Here is a 20,052-nt window from a genome sequence, read left to right on the forward strand (position 1 = left end):
CAAATAAAAACAGAAATTCATCATCTATACAGCACAGCTGCACCTGTTAGATGCATTAAATAGTGTTAATGTGAGAAAATGCTTTTTTCAGTATACTTGGAAAAAATAATTTAGTATAGTCATAGAATATGGATCATTCAAGCGCTTGCTAGAAAAAGTATGAAATCTAATCACTAAGAGTAGAAGTGAGGATGGACTGCAAAGCCCCAAGCAGGTTATGACTCAGTTTTCTCTAGAAATTTTACAAATTAAAGGTGTGGAGAAGATTTAAAATTTGGTTACTTTCTACTTCTACCGGATATGAAGAATCACTAAAATGCACAGTTGTATTACTAATCTTTTAGTATTAGAGCATAAGGAGAAACAACCTCCTTATGCTCCACAGAAGATGGCAGAGTAATTTTTCGCGCAGAAAAATTCTGGATTTCCTCCTCCAGTTATTAACTTGATGTTAGCTAAATATGCAAGATACTCACTGAGCTATAAACACATCATTTAAGCCAGTTATGAAAATACTGCTTTTTCTTGACTTAAAGGCCGCTTTTTAAGGCGCTATGGCATTACAAACAAAGCATTTTGTTTCACAAACACAATGCTCTCGTACTAGGTGCCTTATTAACTTCCATACACATTAAGGTTTTATGAGCCATTATTTAAAATCAAGTAATCGTCTGCTCTCCAGATTTTCATCTTTTATCCACAGCTATCCACACTTGCGGATAAGCTTGGGCATTTCAGAATTTAGAACTTGTGAAAAAAAAAAAAAATTCCAAGTTGTCTCCTCTGATCCCTGCGCAAAGGAGAGCTTGTCTGGCTACCCCAGGCTGGTGCCGCAGGAAAGCATGCTCAGACTGTGCTGTCACCAGCCTCATTGTCCAGGGTTAATCCCTCAGGTTTTGCTTCCCAGTTCAGAGCGGCTGCTCCACGCGGTCCTGCCTGGCCGGACCTGCACACACGGACGCAGAGCACACTCGGTGCAGGCTTTTCAGCCTGGTTTAGTAGGCTGAACCAGTACCTGTCTCAAACAGAGGCTTCCCCATCCCACGGGCCCTGCATTCCTCTGCTGGGCTGGCGGCTGGCACTGATCCTTGTCTGACAGGCCGTGTTGACCCAGTTCAGGGAGCTCAGTCTGTAATCCCCTCCTGCTTCCAGGCTGCGCTCACGGTGGTGCCAGCCCTAGCGCGGGAGAATGCTGCTCAGTGGGTGAGGAATAGGACCACGCTATTCTCTGACCCCGGTGCTAGGCTGGCTTAGCCACCCCGGGCGGGCTTGCAGGCAGGCAGAGCAGCACTGACCAGGAGCTGACACACCCTCAGGAGGAACAGTAGCATAAAGGTTTCTTTCTAGAGGAACAAAAGAAGCAGCAGAAGTAGACCAGCTTTGCAAGATAGAATCTGGAATGGTTTGTTCTTCAGCTAATGTTAGAACTGGCAGCAAAAGCAAGAAAAGAGATATCCTCCTTTCAGGCCAGAACGTGAAGTAAATAGTATCAGAAGGCCCTTTCAAATAAAGAGCCACGAGAAAATACAAGACATAAGGAACTGAGCCATTCCCTGACGTGCTTTCCTTTCCCAGGGAATCAGTGGCAATTCTACACAGATGGCCCTGCTCATGGAGATAAGAAAATATTGCCAGACAGATAATACACCAACAAAGTCAACACTCTCATACTAAAATGTTTGAAGTCTGTGTTTGCAAGGAATAAAAACCACAATGAAACAAAAACATATACACACAAACCCAAACAAACAAAACTAAATCCCTGAAAGAAAGGGAAAGCTGAAGAAGAGAAGTTGAAATATCTCTCTCTAAGGTTACATCTGCATCACCTTCCTTAAAGGTAACAGGAGCCAAGTGTCCCAACAAAGCAGTTCAAGTCAGCCAGAAGAGAGGTACTGAAAGATAAAATTTGTTACCATTCAAGACTTTCTTTGGGTTTGTCTTTTTTTATACAGTAACAAACTCCCAGCCTTGTTGATGGAGTTATTTAAAGTTGAGTTCTTGGCCTCAAAGTTGTAGGACCCGAGCAAGACACACACTAGTATTATCTTCCCCTATGGACAAAGGGGTGTCATGGTTTGACACTGCCAAAATACCAGGCACCAGGAAAGTCAATCACTTACCCTCCCCTGCCACAGCTGGACAGCAGAGAGAAAAAAATTAACAAAGGCTTCATGAGTTGACATAAGAACAATGTGAAATCACTCCAAGACAAATCAGGCTCAATTTAGAAGTTCAAAGTGAATTTATTACTAACAAAAATCAGAGGGGGATAATACGAAGTAAAATGAGCCCTTATAACACCATTTCCCCCCAGCCACTCCTTCCTTCCCCCTGACTTTGCAGAGAGAGAGGGCATGGGGGTATTGGTCAGTCCATCACTGAGATTTTCTTCTACTGCTCTGGGAAAAGAGTCCTTCCCTATGAGCCATGGGGTCCACAGTGGGTCCAATCTCACGGGCACGCAGTCCTCCCAAAACTGTGCTGTGGCTTGGGTCACTGTTCCAGGGGGTGCAGTCCTCCAAGGACAGGCTGCTCCAGCATGGAAGCAAAAGCCCTCTCTGCTGGTCTCATACTGGATCACAGCCTCCTCCAGGCATCACCTGCTCCAGCATGGGCACATCCCATGGGCTGTGGGTGGATCTCTGCATCCCCCATGGATCCCCACGGGCTGTGGGTGGATCTCTGCATCCCCCGTGGATCCCCACGGGCTGTGGGTGGATCTCTGCATCCCCCGTGGATCCCCATGGGCTGCAGGGGCACAGCTGCTTCACCATGGTCTCACCATGGCTGCAGAGGAACCTCAGCTCTGGTGCCTGGAGCAGCTCCTGCCTCTCCTTCCCCACTGACCTTGGTGTCTCCATTTGTTTCCCTCACATGTTCTCATATCCTCCTCTGGCTAGAGTAAAAAACCCCTGTACCCCACTTTGGTTTGATTTTCTTCTTAAATATGTCATCACAGAGGTGTTACCAGCCTGTCTCTTTGGCCCAGCCTTGGCCAGCAGCATGTCCATCTTCAAAGCCATCAGGGGTTGGCTCTGCTGGACATGGTGGAAGCTTCCAGCAGCTTCTCACAGGAGCCACCTCTGTGGCCCCCCTTGCTGCCAAAAACCAGGCTGAACAAAACCAACACAAGGGGGAAACCCCACACCTTGTCACCCATTAAACCTGGCAGAATAACTTAATTATAAACTATGTCGGAATAAAACATTATCAGTTAGCACAGGACTTAGCTGCACTCAGTTATACCTATAGAGCTAGGCAAAGCAAGCACAGTTCTGAGCAAGAGACACCATAAAGGACACACATGATTTGAAGCTTTATGCATTAGCTTTCTTATTCTCCTTTAGAAACACAGGATTACAAAATACTGTATCAGCAGTCAAGTTCAATCCTCTTCTCTAAAATCTTCAGCAAGCAGAAAGGAGAGCAGAAATTAGAGTCTCCACACCACTTCTCTATAAGCACAAGATGGTTAAAAGTCACTAGTTTTCAGAAAACGAACAGCCATAAGTCTTAACAATTTCAGAACACTACAGATCCAACAGACTGTGGTCTGGAGAAAATGTCCCTCTGCTATCAGTTCCCGTGGCATGAAAGTAGGTACTCCAAGTGCATACTTCTACAGGCACACCTTGCCAGTATCTCAGAGCTAGAACCACCACTGGCACTTGAGAGAAGACAGAGGAAATCTACAAGAGCCCAGAAGCCAGTTTACGTACTAGGCAGAAAGCAGAACTCCAAGCACTCATGAAAACTTAGAAACATACCATTAATTGCTCACAAATAAAGACATAGTGGAAATAAAATATTTTCAGTATACTGGTTCAGTTACAGGCTCTTAGCATCCTGTTTAGGCAAGAAGTATACAGACAAATGCTATTGCCCCACGTAATTTTTATCCTTTCCAAAAATCTCACTTCTCTGCATAATTCAGAAAAAAGTCTCAAACTATAACTTCAATCAGTATTTAAAGACAGTTATAATTTACACTGTGAAATCTCCAGCTTTGGATAATGCTTATGGATCTCCATAAGTTCATGACCACCCAGTAAGGTATTTTTCTTTCTTTCTGTTAAATACAGGCAAGGCCATCTGAGCTTCGTAACAGAGACCTGCACCTGCGAGCAGATGGTACTGGGGAAGACTTGCTCTGGTAGAGTGGCACACCAGGGTCCCTGCTCCTGATGGTCAAAGCACCCATGTGGTGTGGGCAGCCACTCAACAATGCTTCCTCCTGAGCACCACTGCCTCTGGAAGCAGAAATTGTTTGGCACATCAGTTTGCACAAACAGGAAGGAATAAGAGGAAGGAAATTAAACTTGTCAGACCAAGAGAATAAGGTTGCAGACCCAGTGTAGTGTTTTACAGCACTGCTGTAAACCATGTGAGTTATTCTAGGACTGGGTGAAAAGTACCTACTACAAGATCTTCCCTTCAACATCAATGTATGCAACAAAAAAAAATCCCACAAAACTCCAGCATGCCAATAATACCAAACTTTTAATACAACAGGACAAAATCCTGAAGGACTACAATATGCCTGGAAACTTTGAAAGACAGTGTTAAAACTGATCCAAAATATCAACAATGACTGTGTCCTTATCAGCCTTCTCCTTTTCCAGAACAGTATCATACCATTCTTTCTTTTAATTTTATAAGCTCAATTTTGATATAACTTAGATTCCCTATTCACACTGGTCTCATTTCAACAGGTCCTATAAGGTCATTTTCCTTGAGGCAAGAAGCCTTTCAATTCCAGAGTGCAGAATCATCTGTGGAAACTGTAAATACCGATTCTAAAGTTTCTTTGTTTCACCAACCATTTTAACTTTCCCACCATATTAATAATATCATACCACTAAGGCTAAATGTACTGAAGTCTTAGGTCTTCTCTCTCAAGAAACTTCATCTCACAGCTTCACCACCTTAGCTTAGCATCTCTTCTTCACTTTAGAAGAGGAGAGTAGTAATCTCTTTGAAATGGAGGGACAAAACCTGCAAGTAACATGTGAAGGAGTACATAGCAAGGTTTGCAAGGAAATGGAGAGATACTTGTCCCTATAGTTCATCTCTGTCATTAGTCTGTTCCATAACAGCACCAAAATCAACAGGAATGTCACCCAACAACTGACAAAAATGTGCAGGCTCTACTCTTGCTGCATCACCTCCTAGACAAGATCTCAGAGTTTAGCAACATCACCTATATGAGGCTCCTTGGCACTGGCCTTTGTACCCAGTTCTGCAAAATCTCACATTATACCAAAATTCACTGCATAAGGTAGACAAGAAACAAAATAGGAAAGGCTTGAAGATCCTTAGGCTTTGTCTACACTTTTCTCAGCTTCACCCATCTCAGCCACGAACTTGTTATAGTTAAGTATGACCTATTATACTATATGGCAAGTCAATGAATGCTGTTCAGGTTTAGTGGTTAACCCTCCTTTATCTCCCCATCCTTCCTGCAAGGAGGACAAAAACACAGCTTGAGAAACAACAGTTTTATTTGATACAGAGCTCCTACAATGCTACTACATCCAGGAAACAAGCTGCTGAGCCACTGCTTCAACTGGCATCATTTCTTCAGAATATAAAATTGCACGAACAAGTTGTACAGGTTTTTTAACCAAGCCAGCTGAAAACAGAAAGACACCAGGGTCTCACAAGAAACACACGTTGTCCTCCAAAAACTGGTTCATCTTTGAATACCTCTGACTACCTGCAACAACCATTCGTGAAGATTATTACAATTACAATTGTACCTCCCATAGGTCTCCTAATTTCCAGGTTAAACTTCCTTGTTGTCAGTTTATGCTCTTCTGTCTTTGTAGTAAAATGACTCTTTGTCTCCTTCACTCCTGCATATTTAAGTTGAAGTAGATTTAGGGAGGCAATCACAACTTCGTGCAGGCTGAGATTTCACAGTGCTTTCAGCTGATCTGAGTGTACACCTGCCATAAATTAGATATAAGGTGGGGTATTTTTCCCCTTTGACAGCAGCACTACATAAAAAAACCAAAAAAAACCGCAAAAAACCCAAACAACCTACATAAAAACACACAGCAGAGGAAAGAGATAATGATCCTTTCAACCACCAACACTGCAGCCTGAGCTTTGAACAAAGCCCTCATGACATGGCAATGTCAGCCTCCCCTTCCAAGGCTAAAGGGCCTAACTTCTGTTCAGTACATACAATTCCAGCAGAGAAACTGACATACTCAAATATCTGTAAAGAGAGAAAATAGGAAGGAAGAAAATCACCAAAAAAACCCCATGAACACAGAAGGACTAATCTGGAAAGCTAGAAGGACAGATTGAAGTTTCAGCACACCCCTAACATGCTTGCTCTGGTACTGATCATGCCTCACTGAGCCTGGCTAGAAGAAAAAACAGACAAGCATTTTTATCTGCTTCCTGATGAGTTTAGATTTACAAAGATTTGTGCATTTAAACTGAAAGCACAGAATAATCAGCAAGCTCTAGTTTTTATTACACTGTATTTTAAAAGACATACAAAGCAGTCATTATTCTTCCTCAGAGAAAGAAATAAAGTAAGCAGGACCAAGTTATACCCAAAAAAGCATCAGCACTTCTTGTGCTTTTCATGAAGCAAACCTCTCAGCACATTTTATACGGCAGCAATTGTCACCAGTGGCACTGTACGGTGACAGCTCTTGCAGCCTGCGCAATCAGCAGCTTGCAGGTAATTGTGCATTTGTGAAAAGGAGACATTTTGAGGCATGTCTGGGAGGAAAAGTGACTTGAGATGCATAATATTTGCAACCATGCTTTCCAGTTAAGAAACCTTCCTTTTCAGTATCCATGCAACCTCCAAAGCCAGGACTTACAGACAAGCATGGAACAACCAACTTCTCCTCCAAGGGTTGACAAGACGGATAAAACATGTACATGGCTCACAAACAGCACAGAAAGGGTGTAATTTCAACTACACAACCTTCAGTTCTTCAAATAAAAACAAAAGAGCACAGAAAGACAGCAATCAAACAAGTTTCCTGGTCAAACAAGAGCTTTGTCATCAGCAGTTTCAGAGGTCCTTCTGAGGTCCTTTTCCCTGAAAAGCTAACATAGTCCACCCAATTTAATTAATTATCATGTACTACTAAAATCTGAATAAAATAGTTATAAAAACAATGAATTATACACTTGCGATATTTATCACCATGGCTGTATGAAAAACAGGAAATGGCACCGCAAGATCTGCACCTTCTGCTTCTTCAGTTTAACCACTTTGCTGCTGCATGAGAAGGAAGGCTAACACATGCCTTACAATGGAGCAATGAAAATGAGTTTACAGCAAGAAAATGTCAGGAAACAGAAACCAGGAATTTCAGTGTACCACAGTTAAAAATTTTATAGCTCACATGCAACAGTTTTAGCCTTACAAAACCATATTTAACACTGCCCCTTCTCCTTTCCCATAGGGTTTTCTGATAATCCATAGGAAAAATGTTACACTATAAGATTACTAAAGGCGGCTGTCATGGGTTTTAAATGTGACAGTTTTGAAAGGAAGTATCACCTGAAATGCGTTTCACATCTATAAATCTCACAGCAGAGCCTGACAATACTGACACGATTTTAACACGTGGGCTAGTTAGCAAGAATGACTTAGGTTTTCAAGCTTATAAAGGGCTATGAAGGTCAAATTCTGGTCGCCATTCAAGTTGGTTTGTTTGTGGTTTTTCCAGAGCATTTACTTTCCTCTCAATACAGAAGTGCAATGTAGTTACAGTTACTGTGTTTGGATAGATGACAGCCAGCCTTTGCAGTTGTAAAAAGCAGTGCTACCAAAACCCACAACTTGAATAATCAAAAATACATACATTCATGCACAAGCACATATATACATATATATTTGTATATTTAGCCTACATACTCCCTGTCTACAATGGAAATAATTTTCCAGGGAAAAATAAAAAATAATCCTTTTTCATTCAACTCTGAAAGGTAGAGGAACATTTTACAGAATGTAAATACATATTTGCACAGCACTCTGTTCTCTCTTATCAACATCTTCAGCATGTTATCCTAGGCATTTTTCCTCTCACGACTGATAAAGCCATTAGGTACATTAGGCAGCAGGGTTAGGTAGCTGCTATTTACTCTTAGCATCTCTGCTTAGTGAGCTACCGAGCAGAGTCAGAGCAGTCTCCAAAGCTGGCAAGATTCAGTGTAGCTTTCCTTCCACAAGTTACAAGTGTTTCCCTAGTGAGTCCAACAGGTCCAAACAAGCCTGACAAACGAGCCTGTTAGATACCTCTTCCTACTTTCTGAATCAACAAGACTCTAAAAACTGTGAATCACAGTGCAATGCAAATACCATTCTTCAATTCCAAAACTTTACCTTAACACTCTGCATCTCTTTTAGAAAGCACATGAAAGCTTGGAGGAAAATAAAACAACCAAAAATACCAAATGTGGGTGTTGGAAGTAAAGGAAGAAGGAGCTGTCTGTATGATCAGGAACTCACAAAGACAAATACAGTATGCATTTATAACACAGCTTTGGATAGCTCTCCCTAAAATTATTTAAACAACACCACATTTTTCACAATAATGTATAAATTCCCAAGCAAGGCCAGTCATGGGAGGGAAAAACATATCTTGAAAATTTCAGTGTACTTTGAAGGTCTTTATTTGCTTGCTCACCACAGTGAGGTTTTTAATACTGCTGAACTTGAATTCCTGACTTTTGGGCAGACTGAAGTAAAAGCACAGCAGCAGGGTATTTAAATGCACAGTCACACCACCTGCAACTCAGGCAGAATTAAAATTACAAAATTGCTCTTAGCAAATTTGTTGCTCTTCCATGATAATGTTTACCACCCCTTGAAACTTCATGGTTAGATGATTACTTAACATGTCTGTAGGTAGCCTGCATGTGACAAAGTAACATGTAGAATTTTATATTTGTAAGATGGAAAACAACAACAAAAAAATGTATGCAACACACCATACATTATCCAATAGCAATCTTCTTATATGTTCCAAAGATAGCATTAGATCCATAACTCTCCCAAGATTGCATTGGTACAAAAGCTTAATATAAACCAATCTGAACAGCCATGAACTTGTCAGGAGAAATCACATATGGGCAAGAAAAATAAATAAGGGTGATTCTACCAGTATTCACAATCACAAATCTCTTTTTTCTTATTCTCCTCAGGTATAAATGAGAACGAACTAAAGACTAGAAGGAAAGACAGATATTTTGGTAACAGGATTGAGTGCTTATTACTTTTTCTGCAAAAGCATAGTGAAATACCTGAAAACTAGGGAATGCTTTTTTTTTTTAGCCCAGGAACACCATCATCCCTTCTCCTTATTTCCAACAACCCTAGGTTTTATGCTAAGCAATACTTAAATGTCCTTTATTAATTTCTATCAAAAATTTAATTTACACAGTCCATTTACTTTCTTCAACACACCATTCTTATTCAAATGATTTTATATTCTAGTTACTGTCAGAAGTATTATAATGTAACAAAGACTTAAATAATTTACAAGGGAAAACAGTGTAGATGATTTAAATCAAGACTATTAAAATTAAAATTCACTGAGCTCTCTCAAAAGGCAGGTAGACCTAGGAATTTAAGGATTTTTTCATTCAAACACAAGTCTGTCGATAAAAACCTGTTAATTTATTCACCTTTTTTGCATCACCCTGCAGCTATGTAAGAGGAAATAAAAAGGTTCTTCCAAGAAAAGGGGAAAAAAATCAGTTGATTTTGCAAAATGGAACCTTTCATCATTGCTTAGTTGCAGTATTAATTCACAATTTGGGTTCCCAAATGAATACAGAAAATTTTAAAGTCAAAGCTGTTTTTAATATTCACGGTTTTTTCGGTTTTGAGCCTCAGGGTAACCACATTTATATGCAAACCTAACAGTCAGAAACCTGCTAAGGGGTAAATGAGGAAAGTGTTAGATGTACAAAAAAGTATTTTGTGCAACCCTAGAAATGTAAGTTCAAAAAAGTTAAAAACACCCCTGAAAGAAACTCTACAACAATTATACTGAGGTTTGCTTACTCTTACATTTTTATGCCAACATGTCATAGTGAAATAATTCTGGTTTCTTAAAATTATACTAAAGTGAAAGCTTTGGCCCTTTTAAATAATTATATTCCATTTTTAAAGTGAAAGCCCTGCCAAACATTTCACAATGTTTTACCATCCACTGGTATTTTCTCACATATGTAGATAAAATTGACGAAGTTCTTTGATTTCTTTACTCCTTTTCAAGTGAAAACTAGAATATATTTTAACATTCTTTAAAATTCATAAAATATTATAGGTTTGGACTGCATGCCAAGCTTCTATAACATTAGGATGGATAAAATCACCAGTGTTGTAGTATCCTGTTGGTAAACGATCAAATGAATAAACCGTTTTTAAACTGAATGTCATTGCCTAACATTCTGTCAATTTGAAACCATCCATTTTTTCTGGGTTTTTTGGCTGTTCTTTTACTACCTAATGTTTCCAGTGTTTGCACTTGCCATACTGTAAAAACAAAATGCCTGTTCTCCACTGCTGTGTTGTGGAGCTTATGACTTGTGACTTCCAAAGAACATTTATTTGAAAAAAAAAAATCCATGTATTTAAACACTTCTTATGTAACTGGCCTAAGGGCAAATGTTCTGTTTCATAAATATGTATTAGGGACTAAACATTGCACTGATACTTCCTCTTAAAAGAAAAAAAAAACCAAAAAAAAAAAAACCAGGAGAAATTACATAAACCTTGACACCTTCTAAATTTGAGTATTGATATTGCCTTCTCCCTGAAGAACCTTAAAAACCCCACGACATATATAAGTCTTTATTTTCTTCCATAAAGTCAATCATTTATCAGAACCTGAAAGCACAACAATGCCTTTATTTTTAAGAGTGTAGAGACCTAAACCTGAATTTTGGAACACTATGTATCCTCGTAAAAAAAAAAAAACCCTGGAAATCAAACAGAACCATTTTAGGTGCCAAAATAATTGTTTAGACCACAAAACCTAAATGTATGCTTTAGCATGATAACACGTCTTCCTATCCAGTTATTCAGCAAGTTAATATTACTTCACAGTACATTACTACACAGAACATTACTCCAGATGTATGAAAATGACAACCCAGAACACTATGTGGAAATAAAAGGACATATACATCATCAAAGTCACATCAACAAACTTTTATATAAATGGGGTGAAGTTTACTGGAAATATGGTGCAACTAACTTTCTTGTAATTGTAGGGGGCTTCTTGGTTAGTTAGTTATTGGTTGGGTGGGTTTTTATTGTTGTTGTTGTTTTGTTGTTTGGGGTTTTGTTTTTATTTTGATTTATTTATAAGAAATCATTAATTACTTCTAAAGTTCCTTCCTATTCAAGTAACTTGTTCCCAACATTTGCTATTTGGGCCCTGGAAAGGTACACAGAGGCAGATATGGGGACATCTGCTCCACGTACCCTGAATGCCCTATGTCAATTGAGGCCTGATCCTATGCGTTGAAATCACTAAGATGAACACTAGAAAAGGATACTGCCATACTGATTTGCTAGAATGCTATTGGATTCCTCCTTAAAGAAGGGGGAAAGAACATGAAAAGGACTCTCAATGTAGCAAAAATCAGTGCTTTAACAGTATTAAAACACGGAAAGCACTGAAAAAACAAGGCATGACTAATAGTGTGAGCTCAGAGGAGCTCAGAACTACACAGCATTCAAGAATCAAGGTTCAAGTAGGCATCTCTGCATCTGCAGTGTTCTGCTCACATCCCTTAATCTGACTTCCAGCTCCAACAGCGATGCCCAGACGGTGATCTTCCCCACAATAGTATCGACGGAATACAGAGCTTCTCTCACCTCTTTAATCACATTCTTAAAGAAAAATCCAACACGCAATACAAACGTAGTCCTTCACACTACGAACAATGCCAACTTCTCTCCTTCAAGCCCAGCCCGTTTCCAGCTCCCCACCCGGCGAGCAGCAGCGATCCTCGCTGGCACAGCCACAGCTGCGCCGCCGGCAGCAGGTTCGCCCCTGCGCGCCGCACAGCACCCGGGAGGGCGCCGAGCTGAGCAGGAACCACTTAGAGACTGTTCCTATCCAAAAATCTCATCAGACCCGTATTAAAAAAAGCAAAGACGCGGTAACTTCAAATCCAACTCCTTTTTCCCTCTTCGGGTACCTCAGACATGGTGGACAGGCAACGAAAGTACGAGCCTGCCCTCGCCCCTTGCCCCGCCGCGCTCAGCAGCCACGGTTCCATCCGTCCGCACCCACCTGCCGAGGTCCTCGCCCGTCTCATAGTGCTCCTCCAGGTTCTCTTGCCGGAAGACCGTCATGGTCGCCGCCCGCCGCCGGCTTCAGCCCCTGCTCGGCGCCCTCATCACCAGCGCCCCGGAGCCGCCCCGCGCTCGGCTGCGCGCCCTGCGGAGGAGGGCGGAGGTGAACGCCCCTGCTCGGGTCCCTCCCGGCGCCGGGGGCGCTCCCCGCCCTCCTCACCCGCGAAGGAAGAGGCACCACGGGCCGAAGGGCACCTCCCCTGCCCCTGCCCGAGCGCCGGGAGAAGAAAGCGATGCCTCGCGCCTCCGCCCCTTCCCCGGCAGCGGCGGCCGCCCAGCTGCCGTGGCGGCCACCGGAGCCCAGCCGCCCGACCGCCGCATTCCTCAGTGGCTCCGTTACCCTGTCAACCGGGACGTGCCGCCAGGCCTGCGGCAGGAGTCCCCCCCCCCGCCCCCCGGACATCCCCGCAACCTGACCCCGGGGGAGGCGGGGATCCCCTCGGCACCGCGGGGCCGGGGCTAGCGGCACCGCTTCTCCCTCCCGCGGTGCCGCCCGCTTACCCGCTCGCGCTCCCGCCGCTGCTGCGGCTGCCGCGGCTCCCGCCGCTCCGCGCCCTGGGAAGCGGCGACAGCGGCGCGGCCGCTCCCGGCCGGCGCGCAGGCACTCGCGGTGTGGCCGCGCGGCCAATGGGGAGCGGCCCGCCCGCCGCGCCGCCCTCCGCCCCTCGCCGCGGCCTCCCGCCCCCGCCCCGCCGGTCGCCTTGGCCAGGTGCGCCCACCCCGCCCCGCTCGGCACGGCACGGCACGGCACGCACGGCAAGCCCGCGGCGGCAGGACCCGCCCAGCGCGGCTCTGCGGTCGGCTCCTGGCACAGCCATTGTGTGCGCGCCCGCCGGCCGCGCCCTCCCGCAGCCCGCGCCCCGGGCAGGGGGAGCGGGGGCCAGGGCGGCCGGAGGCTGGCGGCTGCTGCCCTCCGCCCACCCGCTGCTGGCACCCGGCTCTTCAAAAAAAGCGCTCTCCACCCCAGATCGCGCCCCGCCCGGAGCCCCGGGCCGCTCCAGCAGCGGCGAGCTCAGGAGGGCAGCCGTAGCCCGGCACACGCGGCCACTCCGGGCACACCGAGTGTTCCCGGCCCGCGTGGAGAAGGGAGCCTCTGCCGCTGGCAGCGCTCTCGGGCACCTCAGAAAGCAAATGCTTATTTGCTGTTTGCGGGTATTCTCTTACCAGGCCACAGTAACGACCCTTTTAGAAAATACAAGATATAGTCTACTCTCCCTACAGAGTGTTGTACCTTATATTTGCCGTTTTTCTTGTCCTCTTATGTGCTTCTGTTGCTTCTCTGGCTCAGATTCCCTAGCACTTTATGTTTTCTGTGGTGTACTGGTTCTAAGCCAAGTTGAGTACTGATTACATCCTGGAGACAAATGTTTTTCCTAGTAGCTCTGTTTTCCTCCCATCCATTTTGTTCAGCCTGTGAAGGGTATATGACATCACATAACTGAGCAACTTTTAAGTTCCATCTGAACTTCTGAGGTGTTCGGAGAGAGAATTGCCCATCAAAGGTAGCAGGAAGTTCAATGCACTCGTATGATTTCACACCTACTTGATTTAGCACTTGAAAGAGCCTAGCCTTCAGATACAGGTCAACAAGTACAGAATCCCTGATATTTTCTGAGTGACAGCATGACCCTGTGCAAGTGTTAAAAATGCTTTTCACCTCCACTGAGGTCATCTGTAAACTGAAGGGAGGGTATTTGGTTGGATTGCTGGATGTGAAGTTACCCGAGACCACCTGCAAAGAAGGCAGCATGGTGGCATCTCAGCCTGAGTTTAGATTAAGAACTATGCACACCTCTGTCATTTATAGCCAAAGATGCAGGAGTATGGATGCTCTGCGTTTTCTTCAGCCCATCTTCTACATGTTTAGCAGGTTTTCAAAGTCATGACTCACACAGTTTAGGCTGTCAGATTTTCAGCACAGCTCCAGGCTTTTAACAAACACTGGGTACAGGTTCAAAAGTTCATTTTGGTTTTGGAGATTGTTCCTTTGCTGAAAATAAGGACAACCAGTGTAGCCAGCCCATGGAATTTCCAACACTCCAGCTTTGCTTGATCTTCAAGGGTTTTAAATTTCTTTACTTTGGTATGTTTTATGGGGGCTTGAGCTCATACAAGAATTAACATTGCTTGTATCTTGTATGTATTTTGCATTGCAAGCAGAGCTGAAATGTGCAATTCAGTATTACTCTTTATGTCCCAGCCCTACTTCAACTGAAGGAAATGGAATTTTTCTATTGATTCAAGTAAAGCAGGTGCACATTGGAATCAATATACAGTTACTGAGATAATTACCAAGATGCAAAGGAACAACAGAAAAATTAATTGCTTAAGTGTTTCTCTTTTCGTTTTCATTAAATAACTGTATTAGAAACTGGAAATCTTGCAACTGCTACCTGTACATCTAGGTCTGAGATGCCTGAATTCTGTTGTCCAGGCCCCTCAGTGACCAGAGGGTTGTGTTTGAGTACTCCTGTGGCAGCAGCAATAGTGCAGGTCCCCACGTTGTATACATGAGGAGGAGTTATGCTCCACTTGAATAAGGTCAGCCACAATGGCATATCCATACCATGGAATATACTGGTACAAAAGAAGAGGTTTGCCAACAGAAGCACTGCTCCTGTTTCTCCAGAGGAAGTTTTGGGTTTGTCTGATGCAGTCCATTTTTAAAGGGCTTGCCAGTTCCTGGTGGGACTCATCTGGCAGCCTGGGAACACTTAGTTTTAGGTGAAAACCCAGTCTCATTGCTGTGCCTTCAAAATGCTCATTGACGTTCATGAGAACTATATTGGATTGTACATGTAGTAAATGGAATAAATAATTCTGAATTGCTGTCAAATACAATTCAGCAATTATGATTGTGGTTTATGCTTGCAGGTTTAATAGCATATTGGATGAAATCCAACCCTAATAAACTTGGTGGCAGAATGTCCATGATTTCATGGTTCCATGATTTCAAGCCAGTGTGATTTTTTCACGTATTGTAATATAATAGAAATAATAAAGTGAGATTAACTCCTTACTAATACCGTTGTAAATCAGGAGTGATACTGGTAACTTCAGTGTGAAAGAGGCTCAGAAGTAAGATTAGCAACAACAAATGCGTTTTCAAAGGAGAGATTTGCGCCTGCCAGATTACTATGTGAAGTGTCTCATGTCATTTTGTTGTGTTGAAAAGCAAGTGTTTCTGTTTCTCAGTAAATATTACAAAGAATCAAATGTGCAGAGTATGTGTATCCCCAAGCAGTGTTAAGTGAACAGAAAGCTACATTGTTTCTGCAAGTCAAGTGATTTATAGCACACTTTAGCCACTTGGCTCCGGGACCTACACAGCCTTTTCTACGCTAAGTTAACAGACAAGGAGGCATTCTTAGTGTATTGTTTCAGGATAAATCTTTTCAAAATCACTTCCAGATTATTTTCTGACATCCAGGTAACACATCTCTCCTAATAACGCAAGCCCCTAATTATGGCAAAGAACATAAATTACTCAGGCTGGCTATTTGTGTATTACTTCTTTTAAGAGATCAGTATTTGTTTTCAGCATAACTATAGAAGCAATTTCCTGGGTTATGTGTGATATCCTCTGCTGATTCATAGGTTTTTCATCCCTATTTTAATTTCTGTCTGCCCCTGAAAATTGACTTTCCTTATCCATCATAAACATCAGGGATGATAGCATAATTGGAAGGTGGCAATTGGTGTCACAGAGACACTGAGTTTTAGTAAACCCAAAGCACTTTTCCTAGAAAAGTTGCTCCAGGTGTGCAGGTGACTTTTGTGATTAGGTCCTGCATCACTCAGAAGTAGACCAGAAACACTGATTCACAAAGTCCTGAAACCGCTGACAAGGTAGGACCTCTAGCCTCACAAGGCAATACTTTTAGTGCAGTAACTAGACTCAATTAAGTGGTGCAGGGTAAATTTTTCTAGGGGGGAAAATAATTCCTTAGGTTTTCAATCAATAAACAAAACACTATGTTGTTTAAAATTGCAAAAAATTAATTGCTGTATTTTGGAAGACATAGAAGTAAAGTTCATGGAAAATTATCATCAGCATCACTGTTCTGGAAGCACCTCAGAACTATTAGTGCCTCTTTTATTCTCTAGGTATTTAAGTCAGTTCCTCAGGGAAAAAGAAAAAAAAAGAAAAAAAAGTTTTTTCATCTCCCAAGAAACTCATAGCTAACCTAGCACCTGTCAACTCGTGTTTATTCATCAGGAACCCATACCATGTACCCCAACATGTGCTCTTCTCTACTGAAAAATGCAGGCTGTCAATGGAAACAGGAAGACTCATATCTGTGGTGGATGGGCCATTTTCCCTGAAGCTGAACTATGATCATGAAAGCCTTTGACAAATGACCCAAGAACAATCACTAATCAAAATCACGGCTAAATAGCAATTACATTCCTTTGACTTACAACAATTCTCGTATGTAGGTTTGGTCGCTCTGTTATTGTATGTTTATTTAATAGAAAATAATCTGCAAATGATTGATTTTAATTTTTTGGCAAAACTGTTTCTTTCTGAAAAGAATGTTTACTCCAAGTCAAAACATTTTGACAGATTGTGTTAATGTATAATTTCAGTAAAGTAAATATGTATTTTCTTACATTAAGTTAAAATACCCCTTTTAATAGTATATATTTTTGTTGCATATAGGATAATATACTCCGAGGGGCAAAAAAATATATGTTCTAAAGTAGCATGACTAAGTCCTTTGGTTTTTTACTTTTTAATTTTGAGCTCAAAGAGTTTAATTTCCTACAAAAAAAAACCCCAAATCAAATATGTACCTGCATTTTTCGTAAATTTTCTTCAGTCAGGCCAAAGGATATTCTAAACCTACTTTTGAAAGAAGGCAAGAAAGCACTTGCTGGAAATTCTTGGTAATTCTCATGCTACTTCAAGAATTTTACAAGGACAATGAGGTACTTATTTGTACTGTATATTGCACTATAAACCTTGAACTTGATCGGCATCTCAGTATTGTGATATGCATGTTTAATAATAAATTTCATAACATTTGCGGAGATAAAACAATGAGCTTTGCATCAGCTTTTACGCAATAGGCACTAGATTTTCTGCCACTCAGCTTTGAAATATAAAAATTCATCAGACCTATCAGTAATATATGATATATATTACTTATTACAAAAACATATTTACTTATTATTACAAAAACATATTTACTCAGATCACTAAGTTTCATGGGATAATGGATTACAGGATGAGGTAGCATTTCCTGTCCTGCCTTTATGCCTGTTTATTCTCTTTTCTTTTTTAAGGGAGGCTCTAAAATTCTGGTCAGTATAGAAACATAGAAATCAAAGTATACATATATACAAAAGAATAAGGGGTACACCAGTTAATAAGGGAACTTAAATTTATATAATGACTTTCATTCAGTGCTCTCCAAATACTTTGCACACATTAGTTCCTTTAATTATCCTTTCCTACACCTCTGTAACAGCTAGGTGTAAAGTAATTTTACTTGTAGGTACTGAACAGGTCCTCACCATAGACAAGAACCAGCTTTAGAGAAACCAATGCGAAGGGCAGAAGAGACTGGTGGGATAGTGCCTGTGGTATTTTATTTTGGTGCTGTAACCCAACAAATTTCCCACACCGCTTTCCTGCTGATGTCAGGTGTTAGAAGGTAAACGTACTTGCTGACACATGGCCTTGGCTTGCTGCCTTCCAAAGACACCTGTGGGTTCAAATTCCTCTGGCACAGTATGGTAATGTGGTGGTCATAAACTTATCTTTAGAAATAAATGCTGAGTAGTGTTTAATGTAATAATTTTACAGATAAGGCATGAGAAGTGCAGGCTGGATATAGGGTTTAATCCCCAAACCATGGATGTATATTTAGCTGCTGAAAATACTTTTTCTTTTTTAGCTAAACGTGACTAAATGGCACATGAAGAATGTCTGTAGGATCTGCATGATGTGCATAGACTTGAAATAAGTGATGATGACTGAAAAAATACGTTATCCTAACACTTAACTCCTTATTCCAGTTACACTCTAAGATTGTCAGATGCCGTGAGACAAGACACCTACACAATAGTGTTTCCTTCGAGGATGCACTGTGAAAATCTGGATTTAAAGACATTAATGCTTTTAACTGCTGCCCCAGATTTTTCCTGTATCATCAGATCTCGCGTAACAGATACACCACTGTGGAGTCCACAATAAATACCTTGTTACTACAGCAAGCATTACTATCTCTTTGGTTTTGAAAGCACGTTTACCACAGGAATCTCAAATCTGTACACTCATGCAAAAATCAGTCTTCACACTGCTGCTTGCATGTGCCCGTCACAATTTTTGTTCGAGAAAAGAGTAGTGCTAAACCAGAACAGATATAGCAGGTGATATTTAAAGGTATAAATGTGGGAGACTTCTTTTGTGGGATTAGTACAAGATCTAGGTTGCTCAAAATACTGGGGAATCAAGGGCAGCAGTTTGAAAATCATGAACTGGGATGAACGCATCAGCTGCCTGGCACTCTGACAAGCTATAGGTGGAGTGTTAAAGGAGTAGCACTCTCCAGCTATTTGTGAATAGCCTATGTGTGAAGTCATTGGCATATGAAAAAAAAAAAGCTCTCTGTTTGACTGTTTTACAGCATTTGCTCTGTGTGTTTTGGCGTTACTGAAAACAAAACAACCCTAAGCATGAATCCACAACAAACAGGAGTTGTATAGAATTGCCATCTAGATGCTAGGGAGATAAAGTAATCATGTTTGGCATGTTTCATGTCCATACATTCCATCTGCCTATCTTGCTTACTTGCAGACAATGAAACAATTGTGTTTAATTTCTGAAGAAATAAATTGGAAGTTTGTGCTTAGTTTTCTTCGTGTGTGATTCCTTTGCCCAGGTACTGCCCACAACACACTCTGATTGTGCCAAGTGCATCTGCGTGTGTGTGCCATGCAGAGAGCTAGGCAGAAGCACAACTAAACTTCTGCAAACTGGCAGACTCATCTAGCAAAAGGAATAAAAACACAAGAGGCTTCTGTTATGTAAATGACACATAATCTTGGAGAGCTGATTAAGAGATGCTGTATATTGTTCAAATATTCTAATCAAGTCAGCTGTGGTATGGGAAAAAGTCTGTCTTGATAAAATTCCAGTTTCTGAGTTTGATCTTAAAGTTTGCCTGGTGTAAGTGGTACTGGTTGCAATGCTCAGCCATTGCCTGCTGAATTTTGTTTCCCCAGACTCTTCCCTTCCACTTTATTTTTACCTAGTTGCACTGTTAGTTCAAGGTAACACAACCTAAGTATGTCCCACCTTGCTGTGGATGGTTACAAAAGCCTGCTGAGGATCAGGGAGTCTGACAGTTTACCTCGTGACACCTCTTTGCTGGTGTAGCTGGGAATAAAAATGGTGGTGGAAGGGCTCTGGGACAAAATAATAATTTCCAAATTAACGCAGGCTGTATATGTAAAGTTGAGGGCCAGTAGTGAGCACTTCCCACGTTGCGTGGTTCAGAGTATGTGAAAAGAAGGGTCAAAACCATTTTTCTCAGCTGAATTAATCCTTTCCAGCATGCCTTCAATTAATTTAGTATTTTATCCCTTAAATTGATTTATTATTGTATCACAAATAAAGCTGAACAAGTGATTTAATGAGTTCAGGTACTACAATGGATGGGTTACTGTTGTATGTTTAGTGATTA

General features: G+C 41.9%; 1 protein-coding gene across 1 annotated transcript in view; it reads right to left on the reverse strand.

The window, feature by feature from the left end:
• DAPK1 (death associated protein kinase 1) overlaps positions 1–12,435 on the reverse strand; it is an 82,520-nt gene extending 70,085 nt beyond the window's left edge. The window contains exon 1 of the mRNA XM_014869135.2: positions 12,297–12,435. Coding sequence (XP_014724621.1) covers positions 12,297–12,358 — 62 coding nt within the window. The 5' untranslated portion in view covers positions 12,359–12,435. The remainder of the gene's footprint in view (positions 1–12,296) is intronic.
• Between the last annotated feature and the right edge of the window lie 7,617 nt (positions 12,436–20,052).

This window comes from Sturnus vulgaris, chromosome Z (genome assembly GCF_052056855.1).
Source record: "Sturnus vulgaris isolate bStuVul1 chromosome Z, bStuVul1.hap1, whole genome shotgun sequence".
NCBI classification, from domain to species: Eukaryota; Metazoa; Chordata; class Aves; order Passeriformes; family Sturnidae; genus Sturnus; species Sturnus vulgaris.